The following is a 15246-nucleotide window of genomic DNA, read 5'->3' as shown; positions in this document are numbered from 1 at the left end:
TATGGCAAATATGTATAGTCTGTCACTGGGTTAAAGCCTTTGTCCCTTATTAAATATGTCTTCGTCCTGATGTCTTACTGTAGGAGGTTGAGAGGTATATTAGGCATAGCTGTCAACCAGACAGGGATGAATGTTCACAAAACAAGGATGAGTACAGCAGGTACATTTTTACAATGTTAGTACTATTTATGTGTGACATTGCCAGACTCGGAGGAAGTGAATTACAGTCCACAGGTTGATGTTACAGGACTGTACACCCTTACTTAGTGTCACTATGTTTTAGGTTTTGTCCACTATCTTTACTATGACAGCTGACTGTTGTAGGAGGGATGGACAGTGACAGAGCAGAGATGAGTCAAAGCAGGGACAATTGAGAGGCATGCCTGTAGGTGTTGGACAGTGGAGAATCACTGACATGTCATTATCATAGCTCTAATACACGCCTAATGTTTTAATCCCTATACCCCATACCTCCATTCTCCCATCTGCATCCCTTTTATGGGGAAATGTAGAACATACCTAGTGAAGTGATGTATTCCTTTTACTGAAGGGTTCCTCTGCAAATACTTTGTACGTATAATGTCTGTGTAAGTAAAACCACATACAGACCTGTTCCCCATTAGCAGTTGCTTGCCTTTTGTAGATAATGCTCATTAACAGGTAATTGCCTGTGCACCAATCTATGGCTCAGACTTGCTAATTGCATCCAACACAGTTGAATTGCACTATCAGTAGTCAGTGACAATGCACCACAGTGCAATATACAAGACCTTCATGTAGGCCCTGGCCCCTTTCTTAGTTTTTGAGATGGGCATAAGTGAGGTGTGGAGGCTACAGCATAGCAAAGGGTCAGTACAAAAACTGTCTACTGTAGAGATGTATGCAGCATGTCCACAGTTTTGCCTCATATGTTTGCTCAGTGTCCCATAACAGTGTTGTCATCTGGTAGATCACTGGCAAACACTGTGGGCTGAGGTCAGAAGGGGAGAGAGATGTGTGTGTCATACTTCATAACCATCAGAATATGCATGATAATGCAGTAGTTGCTATTCTATCCACTAACTACATTTGTAGGGAAAAATTGTGAAACCTGTACCTATCTCTGAGCCTTTGCCTCCCCCTTTATGTATGGTTGTGTCCGGATCCCTTGTTATAGGGTGTTGGGAGGTATGGTTGGTCTGTAGCAGCTACCTTAACATACAGTCATGTATGGTCCAGGCTGCAGCTGGTGCTGCAGCCTAAGACACAATGGGGGTGGGAGTGTGAACACTTTGGAGGCCTGCAAGCTGTATGTGTAACTGTGGCAGCTGTGGCAGCCCTGTCATTACAGAAGAGCCAGGGTAAGGGTACCCATTACAGTGCAATTGAGGCATGTGCTTAAGGTACATCTGTTATGCAACAGTTCCAATAGCAGAGTAGTAGGCAGAATATAGTAAGGCTATCCAAATGTGTGCAGTGTGTCCCTACCTGCAGGCTGTGACTTGCAAAACTGAGTAGCTGATAATTCAGTAGCAGTAACAAGTAGCAGCTGGTGACTACAAATCAAAGTGGGGGTGCAGGAGACAGCTGAATGGGTGGGGCAAATGGGAAGGGGTGTGGCCGACTAGAAAGTGGTGGAGCTATGCTCAAAATCACAAAAACTGGAACTTTAATTAAATACTCTGCCCTGGGCGCCAAACCGTCATGAGAGTCTAATCAAGGCAAAATCAAGTGTAGAAGAAAAAAATGTTTCAATGCATTGGCTATATGGCAAGCTTACCTAATATCTAGATGGAAACAAAAAGGCTGTGAGGCATGAAAAAATAAATTACCTTTTTAAATACGTTACTGGAATGCCAGTCAAAATCAAGTATAAAAAAACAAGCAGTGCTCAACTCCAACCACTTCTCCTTGCACTGCAGTTCTAATAATAATTTATATTCAGCTTTATAAAAGTACCAAGTAACAAGTAACATCTAGTTATGTAAATATTCTCTGCATGGCAACAACAAAAAGACTTTCAGTGTTGGTAATTCTTTAACAGTATGCTTATTAAAGCTTACTTGCATCTTTCAATCTCAAGACAAGCTTGCCTGATGGTCATTAAAGCACAGAGCAACAGGCAGTAAAACACATACATTTTCTGAATAATAATAAGCATAAATCAACAGTATAAAAATATGACAGAAAAACAGAACATTCTGCAAAATCAAGGACAGATGAAAAGCCACTGTAGTACTTGTGTCTACCTTGGATGGGGGGGGATACTCTGCACACTTACACTGCATAACTGCTCCTTGCCTTGCTTGGACACATCCAAGGTCACTACATGGGAGAGTGGGGTGCAACAAGTATGTCACAATTTGAAATGTCTCTGGCTGACTGTGATGGCCCTGATATATTTGTCATACCTTTCAACCTCAGAGACAGAAATCTGGACAAAGCCATACATAGAAGTGGGACAAAGGCCCAAACATAAGGACAATTTTTAAATACAGCTCTTACAAACATAGAAAGTGAATAAAATAGTAGGCCTTGCATTAGTATGAATTTTCTGAAGGGTATGATATCTGAAACTCAAAATGTCATTATTTTCTAACTACAATCTTTAATGATTTGCTACTAATTTGCCAAAAAACTACAATTTTGTGAGAAATGGACCAAAAATATAATGCAAAAATATAAAATAGCCAGACAATACAGCTGGGAACCAATATTCACACACACACACACACACACACACACACACACACACACACACACACACACACACACACACACACACACACGTGTGCACACGCACAGAGAGAGAGAGAGAGGTCTGAACATCACTAATTTAGAACTTTGCTTTGCCATCTTAAGACTCAAGACAGTTTTAATCTATTAATTTCTATAATAATGCAAGCAAGCCACCAAATACAATTAAGAATTATATTATTGCAACAAAGCCAACAATAAAAAAAAATGTTATTCTACAAGTTACTTTTTTGTATCCCCCTTCACCTTTACTAACCTGCTATTTACCAAGTACAACTAATAAATATTCCAAAAAAGCTAACAGTAAAAAAAAATAAAAACATTCTACAACTTTTTTTTAATCCCCCTTCACCTGCACCAACCTGCTATTTAGCAAGTATAACTACTAAGAATTAATAAGGCCAACAATTAAAAAAAATCTTATTCTATAAGTTACTTTTTTGTATCCCCTTCACCTTCAGCAATCTGCTATTTACCAAGTGCAAGTACAACTAGTACTAAGAATTAATAAAGCCATAAAAAAAAATCATATTCTACAAGTTACAACTTTTTTCGTATCCCCCTTCACCTTCACTAACCTGCTATTTACCAAATACTTTACAACAACAAAGAATTAATAAAGCCAAAAAAAACCATCTTATTCTACAAGTTATATTACATCCCCCTTCACTAACCTGCTATTTCAATTCCTTTCCTCCTTTGGTTCTTCGAAGTGCTTCTTCTTTCTTCTACACCACCAGCCAGGTCAAGGTGCACTGCTCTGCTGCCACTGTCCTTCGAGACTCCTCTAACTCGAACTCCAGCATCTAGGCCTTCAAAAAAACGAAAGTGTATACTGCTCTGTTGCTGCTAATCAGATTGCTCTCTTTTTCCCAGGACGCAAAGCACGGGAAGACAGCAAGAGGCGAGAAACAATTAGAACCCATCCAGCCATGTCCATATCCATTCACTGCGGTTAAAAAACGCATGAACATGTGGGCATGTGCATACATAAAGTGCATTATTAATCTGGACTGGCTTAACTGCAGTCTGGATTGATAGAAAGCTATTTTTAAAGCCCGGAACTCACCAAGCATGCATGCGCAGTTCGAGTTCCAGGACTTAGCGAGTCAGCCGCATGCAACAGGTAGCCTGTCCAAGCCAGTGAAGCCAGTCAGTATTTTTTTTAAATATTTTTTTTTAGTTTTTCTTTACTTTTAGCTTGGGGGGGGCTGCAGTCCTGCAGTCCAATACCACGAGCCACCACTGGCAGTAACCTATGAGGAATAAAATTGCATGAGTCAGTCATTGCTTGCTGTGTTCGCAACAATGTAATTGAAGTGCAACACACTGGATTCAAACCCAGGACTGTGTGTGGCAAAGTGTTCTGTATACAAGGCATTTAACAGACTGAGCTACTGAGTCTGTGCTGCAGTAGGTGCATTTGCCAGATAAATGTGCATACATACAGCTGTGATGCACATACCAATGGATGCAGACAATGTGTATGGCTTTCACAGGCAATTGTTCTGCAGAAGGGTCCCAGTTGAACATATCTATTGTGTCATTGATGGCTTAGCAGGTGACTTTAAAGATGTCCTGGATAAAAGTGAACATTTACCTGTTATCCCTGGCCTAACATATTGCTATTAATATTTATTTGGCTGTCTACTAATGTATTTTTTATCAGAGTCCAAGGTATACTCCCATTTCTTCCATTAGGTTCAATTGCAGTCTGTCAATGGCACTCAGTACATTTTCCAAAAATCACCTGCTTTAATTAAGATCTGTATGGCCTAGTGGGCTGTAGTTAAAAGGGATCCACGTTCAAATCATGGCAGGGGGGATTATTTTGTACATGTGCCTAACACTATGAAAAACACAAGATCATTAAGGCACATTAAAACAATTTTAAGCAGATTTGAGCAGGTTTGCGTGACATGCCGCTTAGCTCTGCACAAACCTGTGCTAAAAATTTGAAAGGGAAAGAAACAGTACGTGATAGGACAGTGGTGAAATGGGGGCAAACAGGGGAAAATATAGTGAAAGTCAGGTAGGGATGTGCAGGACGAGTGCAGGGAAAGACCATAGATTTCCATTTCTTCTACAGCAACAGCTGTGTATTTTGACAGATTTGGAGGATGAATTTGGGCTCTCAAACACCAGAAAGAGGGGTGAGGACAACATAAATGTGTTATCAGGCCAATTGGACCAAATTAGTTGTGTCCAGTGGACACGTGTGAAAAATGAAGGGCTATGTATGGGGCAATATTCTTTTTTCGTGGGAAAGGTGCCCATTTTTTTTTTTTTTTATAAGGAGAGTGGAATGTTGGGGAACGGATATAGGTACATGTTTGAAGGTAAGTTGGGTAGGAGAGGATGCAATTGCAGACATACAGGACAGACAGGACAGCAGACAGAGGCAGTGTGAGACACATGAGGGGATAAACGCTTTGGATGTGGAGGGTGTTGTGGACTCCGAGGAGCATGTGCCTCCATATAGCAGCAGCAGCATGACTTAGGTCCCTATCCATGGGCAAGGTGGCTGTGCTGATGGCTGGGTGCCAGGGCCAGCAGGCCCCACCAGGTTGCTGAGTTTGCCTTTGAGCCAATGCAGGCATTGTTCGTAACTCCTAAGAAGACTCCTGCACACCATGGCCTGCAGTCAATGCTGGGTGACTACCGCCCCTCTGCCACCATTTCTGGGGGGATGAACCTCATCCCCTGAGGTGGTTCCACCCAGAGGTGGTGCAGGGCCAGCAGATGGGGCACCACCGGCTTGGGTACCAGAGGTGCTGGTACCCAGGCTGAAGAGCGAAAGGACGCCCCCGGTCCAGGTTGGACCGACATAGCCACCAACGGAGATCTTGACAACTGTCCGTAATCAGAATTAGGTGATCCAAGGGAAGTTCTTGGTATGACCACTGAACCGATAACAGCCATTGCAGCACTCGCATGTGCAGTCTGGCTAACGGTACTAGGAGGATGGTTGCAGCCATCGTACCCAATAACTGAAGAATCTGTCTGGCAGGAACTCGAAATTTGGGTAACAAATTTTGGACCTGAGATTGTAGAACCTAAATTCTCTCTGATGGCAAAAATGCCCGCATACTTTTTGTGTCTAACTCTGTGCCTATAAAGGTGATACGCTGAGATGGCCGCAGCACAGATTTTTTCCAATTGAAAGAGATTCCTAGCGAGAGACCCAAAGTTACTGTGGCCCTCAATGCTCGAATCAGTAGATGCTTGGAGGTGGCAGTGAGGAGCCAGTCGTCGAGATAAGGAAAGACTTGGAATCCGAGACTTCTCAAGTGAGCTGTCACTACTGCCAGACATTTGGTAAACACCCTGGCGGCTGTGGTGAGACCAAAGGGCAGTGCACGAAACTGGAAATGACTGGTTCCTAGGCGGAAGCACAAATGACTTCTGGACTCCTGATGTATCAATATGTGATAGTAAGCGTCCTTGAGGTCTATGGAGCACATCCAGACATCCTTCTCCAATAACGGGAGAATGGACTGAAGGATGACCATCCGGAACTTGGACTTCTTCACAGAACGATTCAAAAGGCTGAGGTCCAAAATGGGCCTTACGTCCCCTGTCTTTTTTGGCACCAAAAATAACCTTGAGTAAGTTCCTGATCCGATCTGGTCAGCGGGGACGGGCTGGATGACCCCTTTTTTTAGCAGCTTTGAAACTTCTATGGCTGCCATATCCCATTGACTGGGTGGCACGTCCGGGATTCTCCTTGTAGGAGGAGGGGGCTTGAAAAAGGGAATAAGGTAACCTCCGGTTACAATGCGAAGCACCCACTGATCCTTGGTTATTGATTCCCAAGCCTGTGGGTGTTTCGCAAAACGACCCCCGACTGGCTCCGGAGAAGCACAGCCGGGCCACATCCTAGGCACGTTGAGGATAGGAGGAACCATGAAAGGATTCGCGGTCTCCAGAGTTACAGGGGCCTCTGCCACCTCTAGGATGGCGTCTTCCTGAGTCCCCCCCCGCCTCTGGAGGGGGGATCACTCGGTGGAGTAGAGAAGAATTTTTGGGATTTTCTGAACCACATTTTCCCCTCCTCTCTGAGCCTTGGGATAAGGTCTAGAGGGAGCAGAAAAACGGGCCCCAACGGCAGTCAAGGTCTTGCCCTCCTGCTCGCATGGAGTAAGAGTGTCCTTCACCTTGGGTCCAAACAAAGAAGACCCATCAAAGGGGGCGTCGGCGAAGGAAGACTTAAAGGCCTCCGCGAATGTACACAAGCGTAACCAGGCCTGTCTCCTAAGAGCCACTCCTGTACCCACTGCTCTACTCGCCCCTTCGGCTGCATAGGAGATGAGCCTCATGGACGAGTTGACAATAGAGTTCAGCGTAGTCATCTGGGTGCCTACAGTCTGAGCTAACGCCTCAGGAAGGTTACCCACAAGGGACTCTCCTAACTCCTTGAGGAGGTCCCTTTGGAGCCTTGTAAAATGACAAAGATAGTTCAGGGACCACATGGTAAAGGTCGCTGAAGAAAGGGTACGCTTCCCGTACCTATCCATGCTCCTAGAATCCTTATTAGGAGGATGAATAGACATTGAAGCCTCTACCACGTCCTGCTGAGTGGCAGATGCCACCACCATAACATCAACTGCAACACCTTTAGTGAGGAATTCTTTCTGGGGAGGAGCTGAAAGAAACTTATTGGGCCTGGTGGGTACCGGTTCCACTGTGTCAGGATGCTCCCACACCCTTCAAGAGATTAAGTCCAATAATTCGTCGAAGGGTGGAGACACCCAGGAGGAGGAGGGCTGGGCCCCAAAGGCCTTGAGGAAAACTGACTCCTCAGCGAAAGGGGCTTTGGATTGCCAACAGCCTCTCTGTCTCAAGATCTCAAGGATATCCGAGAAAGAGACGTCATCCGAGGACGATTTAGGGGACCCTTCCACATCCTCGAGGTCAGTATCTGAAGTGACGGATTCATCCTGGGAATCAACGTGCTTCCTCTTGCACAGTTTCTTCCTTGGGGGTTCATCGGAAGCAGATTCAGAAGGACCCCCTGGAGGAAGGGAACCCCCCAAGGGGGTATCCTCAGGCCCCAGGGCCCCACTGTCGTGGGAAATAATGTCTCCAGAAGCACCAGTACCCAGAACTTGGGATGGTGGGGTAGAAACCTGCTGAACCGGCAAAGTCATGGCCAGCGCACTCCTCATGGCCTCAAAAGCAGGACCTCCAGACTCTGCAGAGGGCACTTGCTGAGAGACCACAGAGGTACCCGGAATGCCTGCGGCAGATGCCCCGAGGGGAAGACTGGGCATCGAAGAGGCGAGCTCTACAGTGTTGCCCTCGGACCCCGCCGAGGAAGACCCGGTACTAAACCCTGACACCGAGGACAGGGTAGGAATGAAAGTCGGAGCAGGGGAACTCCGAGGGGGTCCCAGCTCTGACTGGACGATTCCACTCCGATCCACCTGCACCAACTCCAACGGCTCCAAGTGGGTTGGAGGAGGAATCAAATGTATGGGATGTGGAGTGGGCTCCATAGCCGCGTGGGCTGGAGCCAAGATCATTTTGGTAAAAACTGGGGACTGGAACAGCCTCTGGATAACCCTATCCAAATCCGAATCAGATAGCCTAGAGGATTTGGAGGAAACAGATTGGGGCCAAGAAGACATCTGCCTCGGCTCCGATAAGGCAGGAGATCGGCTCCGAAAAGGTTCCAACACTGTCGGAGCTGAGACTGGAACCGACTGCAACAGTGTCGGCGCCGAAGGCAGCTTCGGAGCTGAGGGGGAAGAGTCTGAGCCGAAAACCTCCATCGGCTCCGAGATCAATGGAGCCGAGACAGGTGAATGGCCTCTCGATGCACTAAGCTGCGGCTCCGAAACCAATGGAGCCGAGGAGAGAAGCACCGAGGCAGACTCTTCAGCCATTGGCTCCGAAGCCATTGGAGCCGAGGAAGAAGTCGAGCCTTGTTTCTTAGTTGTCGGATCCGACGGACTGGTCGGAGCCGACAAGCTATGCTTTTTAGACGTCGGGCCTGACGGACTGGTCGGAGCCGACAATCTCTTCTTTTTGGAAGCTGGAGAAGAAGCCAAAGCTTCTTCAAAAGAAGGCTTAACCAGACCCCTGAGTCTTAACTTATTTTTCCTCTCCTGGAGAACCCTGGAGGAGAAAGCGTGACATACACTACAAGAATCCTGTAAATGTTTAGGGCCTAGGCAGTACACACAGATAGCATGGCTGTCTGTAATAGACATCTTATAATTACATTTTGCACACTTCTTAAAACCCGACTTTTGCTCCTTAGACATTTTGACAAGAAAGCACAAGTGACTAGCAATAACACAAAGGGTAGTACTGAAGTATGGGCTAAAACCCTCTAACTTAAATGGGCTTAGCCCACCACAACAGTGAAATAACAGAAAGGAAACTACGTGGGCCAAAGCCCTCTAACTTAAAAACGGACCTAGCCCAAAACTAACTTTGTCACCATTAAGGGAAAAAAACCTAATAAGTTAAAACAGGCCTTGCCCAGTCCACGAGAAACAATAAAATATAAATTTTCTCCAAAATCAATACAAACACTCACAAAGCTGTTAAAACAGCTGTTTAAGAGATTCCTGACAGAAACCCTAAGTAAAAATGACCAAAAGGTCAAGAAAATCACTTAGCTCCAGCCAAGTCGAGACCACGTCCATCTTGAAAAGCGGCAAACAAGATCTGGGGAAGCAGGCATGGTGCATTGTGGGATAAGGGGTAGCCCAGCCAATGAGAGACTTCGTTCTAGTATAGTGGCGGAGCCGGATCGGCTCCGAACCCATCTGTTATGAATGAGGCGAGATAGGATCCCATTACATCTGACTGATATTTGCCTAGAATTCATCTGGTACCAGAATATGACCTGCTAATCCTGGTACAGATTTATACTTGACTGCAGTGACAGTTGAACACACATGCATGACAGAGATACTAGGTAATGTATATATGACTATGTAGAATTCAGGTGTACACATTACATTGTTAGTGTGTTGAAATATCTCTGACGTCAGCAACCAGTATCCAATTATGGATTATTATTTGCAGTGTACAACTAGTACACTGTTATACCAGACTGCAGCACTGTACCTCACAGCTTGAATGCTTGTAGCTGACATGCAATAGTGTAAACAAGACAATCCTGCTGTACGGGTTTACCTTGGTGTTATCGCTATTGCTCCATGTGTTGTTGCAGACCAGTTGTCATAAGTGATTTCTTACAGTACAACTCTGAAGATACGGTTGTTGCAGACTTTATTAGACATACCTTCATGCAGGTACTGATACTATTGTGTCATTTTATTGCAGAACACTTGTAATAATTGATTTCTTGCAAAACAGCCCTATTGCACAACAGACTTTTAGACATATGGTACAGATACTATTTCATGTTTTTAGTGCACAATAGTTGTCATAATTGATTTCTTGAAAAATAGTCCTACTACCACAGTCATTGCACAACTGACTTTATTAGAGAAACCTTCAATCAGTTATTGATATAATTTCATGTTTTTATTGCACAACATTTGTAATTATTAAGGTGTTGGAACACAGCTGTAATTCCACAGTTATTGCACTACTATGTTTTATTGCTTATAATAGTTTATTACGGTTAATGCTTTAGTCTTCCCTGCTTATGGCAGTACAGTTGGTAGTCTGCACATCTTGCAGTACAGGTATACGTCCACATTCACTGCAATACAATCTTTACTGTATATACCTAATCACAGGTATTGCTTTACTCTTTCTTGCTTATTTGACTATAGGTAGCAAAATTCAACTGTACTCACAGCACTCACAGACCAACTTGGCGAAGTGCCTGGCATGCACCTCAAAGTTGTGTGCCCTCTCCTCTGCAGCTGTTGGGAGAGAAGGACACCATTATGCATACCAGTGTAGCAGATATTCAAGATTAGATATTGGTGAAACACAGGTAATGGCACTTACATACATGTGGGACATACCTAGCCCAGAATTCTTGGACTCAGGTGTCCAAGAGAGCCCCCTTCCTTCTTTCCATGCCATCATGGTGGTAATGACACTGCTCACCTGTGCGGGGGATATCAGTTGCACTGGTGAGGTCCTTAGCTAGCCAGTCCCGGGCCTCTGGCTTGCACTCTGAGCCCTGGTAACCTCCCTGCATAAGCCAGCCCTCATGTTTTTTTTACCAGGAGTCCAGACTTGACTCTGGCTTAATATAGCCTGTTTTCCCTCTCTTACATGCTATTGGTCAATATTTTAAAATACGGAGCATCACTTAGCACAGCACAAACCAGCTCAACTCAACTGAGCAGTGCTTAAATTAGGAATGCTTAGTGCGCAAACCAGCTAAGCACTGCCCAGTGGTGCCAAGCACTGCCAGGCAGTGCTAAAATGTATCTTGTTTAAGTAGTGCTTAGCAAGGCTTATCACATCTTAGCAGAGCTTAGCTGACCACAGCAGATCAGGATTTATAAATGATTAGTCTAATTTGTATTTGGAAAATAAATTCTTTATATCTCCTCCAGGTAGTCAAACCCTGCACCTACTGCACATGAAGTCATGATTCTACCCACTTGGCCACATGGATATGTAGAATGCTGCTATACATTTACATATACCTCTGAGCTACCTTTAAGCACTGCTGAGCACAGCGGCGCACCACACAAACCTGTTCAGCTATGCTTAAACTTGACCTTTAAATAAATAAAATACATCCGGCTTCTATTTTTAGATGTCTGGTGTCCCGGCACCACTTGGCTATGCTACACTTTCTGCCGCATTGCATAAACATGATTTTTATAAAAAATAAATTAATTAATTAAATTACATTGCTATACTCCTATTGGACAGTGCAGGGTGTGTTACTCATCTGCAGACACAGTTACACCACACTCCCTACACTGATTCAATAAATGTGTCCCACTGCTTTCCCTCAGCAATGTGTCATGTTTAACATACATGGCTAGCTGCCGAGGGGGAACTGTGTACACGGACATGGTACATTCTGTGTAGTCTCTACACTATGCCTACATGGAATTTATTAAATCTAGGGGAATGTTTTCTTTATACTTTGTTGAACAAGTTAGTCCCACTAGGCTAGTAGCCTGTTTTCATGGAAACCCAAATTGGTATTTATTCTATTAAGGGACATTTGGCCAGGGCATCAGGAACTCTCCACACTCTTTTTTTTGATAAATCCAACAGAAGAAATGGCAGAATTACAAAATGTGCATAATAAACAGAAGAAAAGAGACACTAGTTATATTCTGCAATTAACCTAGTCATAAAAGTACATTTAGGTTAAATAAAGTATAGAAACTATTTACTTTTCTTATACAATCTTTCAGAGCTAAAAATTAACTCAGCTTGATCCCAAAAGTTTGAAGAAGTAATAAGGTATTTTTAAATAAAAAAGTGAAAGGGAAAATATATGAGTATAATATAGTAAAATGAAAGGAGAAGAATCACATTGTAATCTACCTTACTTACAACTTCAGTTTAGTACAGTTCATGTTCTCCCTTCTTCTTTGTTCTCTTATTGTTATATGACAAATGCATGAGTGCTACCTTTAATACCTTCACCCATTCAGACTAACAGATGTAGCACAGTGGTGTACTAGATAGCTTTGTTGCCACATATCAAAAGATTTTCTGGTTTGGTTCTTGGATGGGGTGTATTCTGTGTGGTATCTGCATGTCGCCCCTGTGTTCTCATAAGTTTTCTCTGGGTGCTCTGGTTTCCTCCCATATTACAAAGACATGCAGTAGGCAGACTGGCAACTTTGAAATTGCCTGTAGGTACACGTGCATGCATAGGTGATCCAGAAGAAAGGCCTCATGATGTACGCGTGCCCCCTACCCCCACCTGTGAGCAATAGTGGCTGCACAAAGAACGTCTATAGGACTTGGCTGAAGTTCATAAGCATGGGTGGATGGATTCAGACTGACATGTCTACTCACACACATTCAGCTAAGTTTGCGATTATAGTCAAGAAATTGATTAATTCCTTCTTTTACAACCTTTAAACTAAACTATTGATTATACAGCAGAGTAGAACTGTTTCCCAGAAGATTTCAGTTTTTGCTGAAAATCATTGTATTATTTGCAATATTTTACCAGATTTCAGAATTTGTGTGGAAACAAGATAACAAGCAAGTATAATAGCTAAGGAGAATCAGAGGTAGCCTTATGGTTTATTCTTTGTGGTTTACCTTTAGGCAAAATTCATTGATTGTGCTGTAGTGTACCCCTAAGCCTAGTTTTATTTAATTTGGCATAACATTTTGAAGATCTTGTAATAGAAGCTTCACCTTGTTGGGTAGAGGTAACCAAGCATGAGCTGCTGCTAGGATACTATGGGCATACACAGAACATGCTAGAGGAATTATGTCACTCAGCTTTCCTTGGTACACATGGGGAGTCCCCCAAGATAATATAGACAATGTCACTGGTGATAGGGACATCATATCTACTCTGCTCAGCTAGTTGCTAGCATAGTCTTTTCCAGGTCAAGCAGTTTACAAAATGGATGGATAAACTCACATACCACAGATGAAACCCCCTAAAATAAGATATAAAATGAATGTATCTTGAAGACTAGAAGTGCCTGCAAACCATCTAATTCAAATAATGTTCAGGAAATGAAATTGGAGTAAATATGAATCTAACTTGACTGTACAGATATGATGTTGTATCTAAGAACATGTATATAAAATTTACATATAGAATTTCAATCAATAAATTAACAAAGCTGCAAAAAAAACAGGAAACATTTATGTAAGGAGTGTGAACATTGACTGCTTACTTCCTTTGTTATTATAAGACATAGGTAAACAAAAAGTTTTCCCTGTCCATCTTGCTTTTCTTCTGTGACAATAGCAGGTTTAACAACATAAATTAGAAATAATACTTTGAGGCACAAAAAATACACACATGATATTTTCCTGAAAATCTTTTCTTTTATATCTTAAATACGGTAATCTGATACAACCAATTTACCTGCTGCAATACTGAGGGTCCCTATTAGAAAAAGAGGGGAAAGTAGCTACAATAATTAATGGAAAATACTTTCAGTTCAGTGAGTCTAAAACTCACACATTACCTACATTTTACACATTTCCCACACTTACAGTCTTAAGTACTGCAATCAGTGAATGTTTTCAAATGCATTATACACCCTTTAAATACTGTTGTCAGTACGTAAGGACTGTACACGTAGGGACGTGTAAATTTTTTTATCTTTAAGTATCTAGGTAGGCCAAAGTACAGACACTTGCTTTATTTAAAGACTTTGTTTTTTATCTGTTTTTAAATGTCATGTTCGTAGCATTTGTAATATGTGAGGGTAGATTGTGTCAGAAAGCTGTACCATTTTGAAAAAAGTTTGTTTTTGCTAAAACTAGTGGAGAGCAAGGCTTATAAAGAATGGTACCATACTGGATTAATATCAAGTATGTAATGTTTTTGAAGTGTAAATGGATTCAGTCCATTAATGATGAATGGTGACTTTTGCATATTCATTCAATATGCAAAATAATTTGTCAGTATCCGTTAAAGTATCTCCCTCATTATATCTATCAGAAGCAGTTCAAGTGACAGTGCACACTGTACACCATTCACTTAGTAACTGTATGGAGAGCATGAGGCAGTAAAATCATTTAGTCAGCACTCAGTCCCTTCTTCCAGTTGTGTTTGACTCTTGAGTTGAATATAACAAACAAGGAAATATGATTGTCAATGTCCAACATAAAGAGCATTTGGGGACAGTCTCTGTATTTGGTGGACAATGGTATTTGTGAAGTATACAATAGCAAAAACAATACTCACCAAAATGTGGGTATGTAATGCACAATTAATATAGTCACAGTTTTTGACTTTGTTATTGTTTAACATAAATTAATTAGTATAATATTAATTCTCCACAAATGTTATTGTAAGACATGGCAGTTCATAAACAGAAAATTAAAGGCTGTTTTTTTAATTACCATTTCTGATGCAGAATTTCACCTTTCCATTTAGTAAATGTAAATGTTTATCAACTACAATTTATCAATTGTATAAGATGGAAATAATAGAATTTTTATATTCTCTTTTGCAATACCATTTTAATTCTGTTTTTATTTTTTTTTTAGTCTGTGTCATAACCGAGCCTTGCAAAATACCAGGAAGATTTGCACGTGCAGTGGGAGAATCAATAATCTTTAACATATCCGATGTGTTTGAGGGCAACAACTCACTTATGTTGGAATGGAAGTTGAACGAAACACAAAATATAGTTATTTCTGCAAACAATGTTACTATTACACATCCTACTTTTCAGCACAGGGTTTCATTTTCTCAAACATTCCTTCATTTAAATCTTTTGAAACTGACAGATGAAGGCACCCATTCTGTATTCATAGGTGGTACGAAGAAGAAATGTTTTCAACTCACAGTCGATGGTAAGTTGCATACAGTTAATATACAATAGATGCATGAATTAAATCTAATTTGTTTAAGATATGGACATTCTTCTTAATATTTTCTATACTATT

At 42.2% G+C, this 15246-nt stretch overlaps 1 protein-coding gene across 1 annotated transcript in view; it reads left to right on the top strand.

Moving 5' to 3' along the window:
- LOC122798580 (hepatocyte cell adhesion molecule-like) overlaps positions 1-15246 on the top strand; it is a 607511-nt gene that overhangs the window by 196187 nt on the left and 396078 nt on the right. The window contains exon 2 of the mRNA XM_044067644.1: positions 14845-15153. Within this exon, the coding sequence (XP_043923579.1) occupies positions 14845-15153 (309 nt within the window). The remainder of the gene's footprint in view (positions 1-14844; positions 15154-15246) is intronic.

This window comes from Protopterus annectens, chromosome 3.part1 (genome assembly GCF_019279795.1).
Source record: "Protopterus annectens isolate FY-2018-M chromosome 3.part1, PAN1.0, whole genome shotgun sequence".
Classification (NCBI taxonomy): domain Eukaryota; kingdom Metazoa; phylum Chordata; order Ceratodontiformes; family Protopteridae; genus Protopterus; species Protopterus annectens.
Note: the sequence above shows the minus strand (reverse complement) of the source record. Positions and strands in the feature narration are given on the sequence as shown.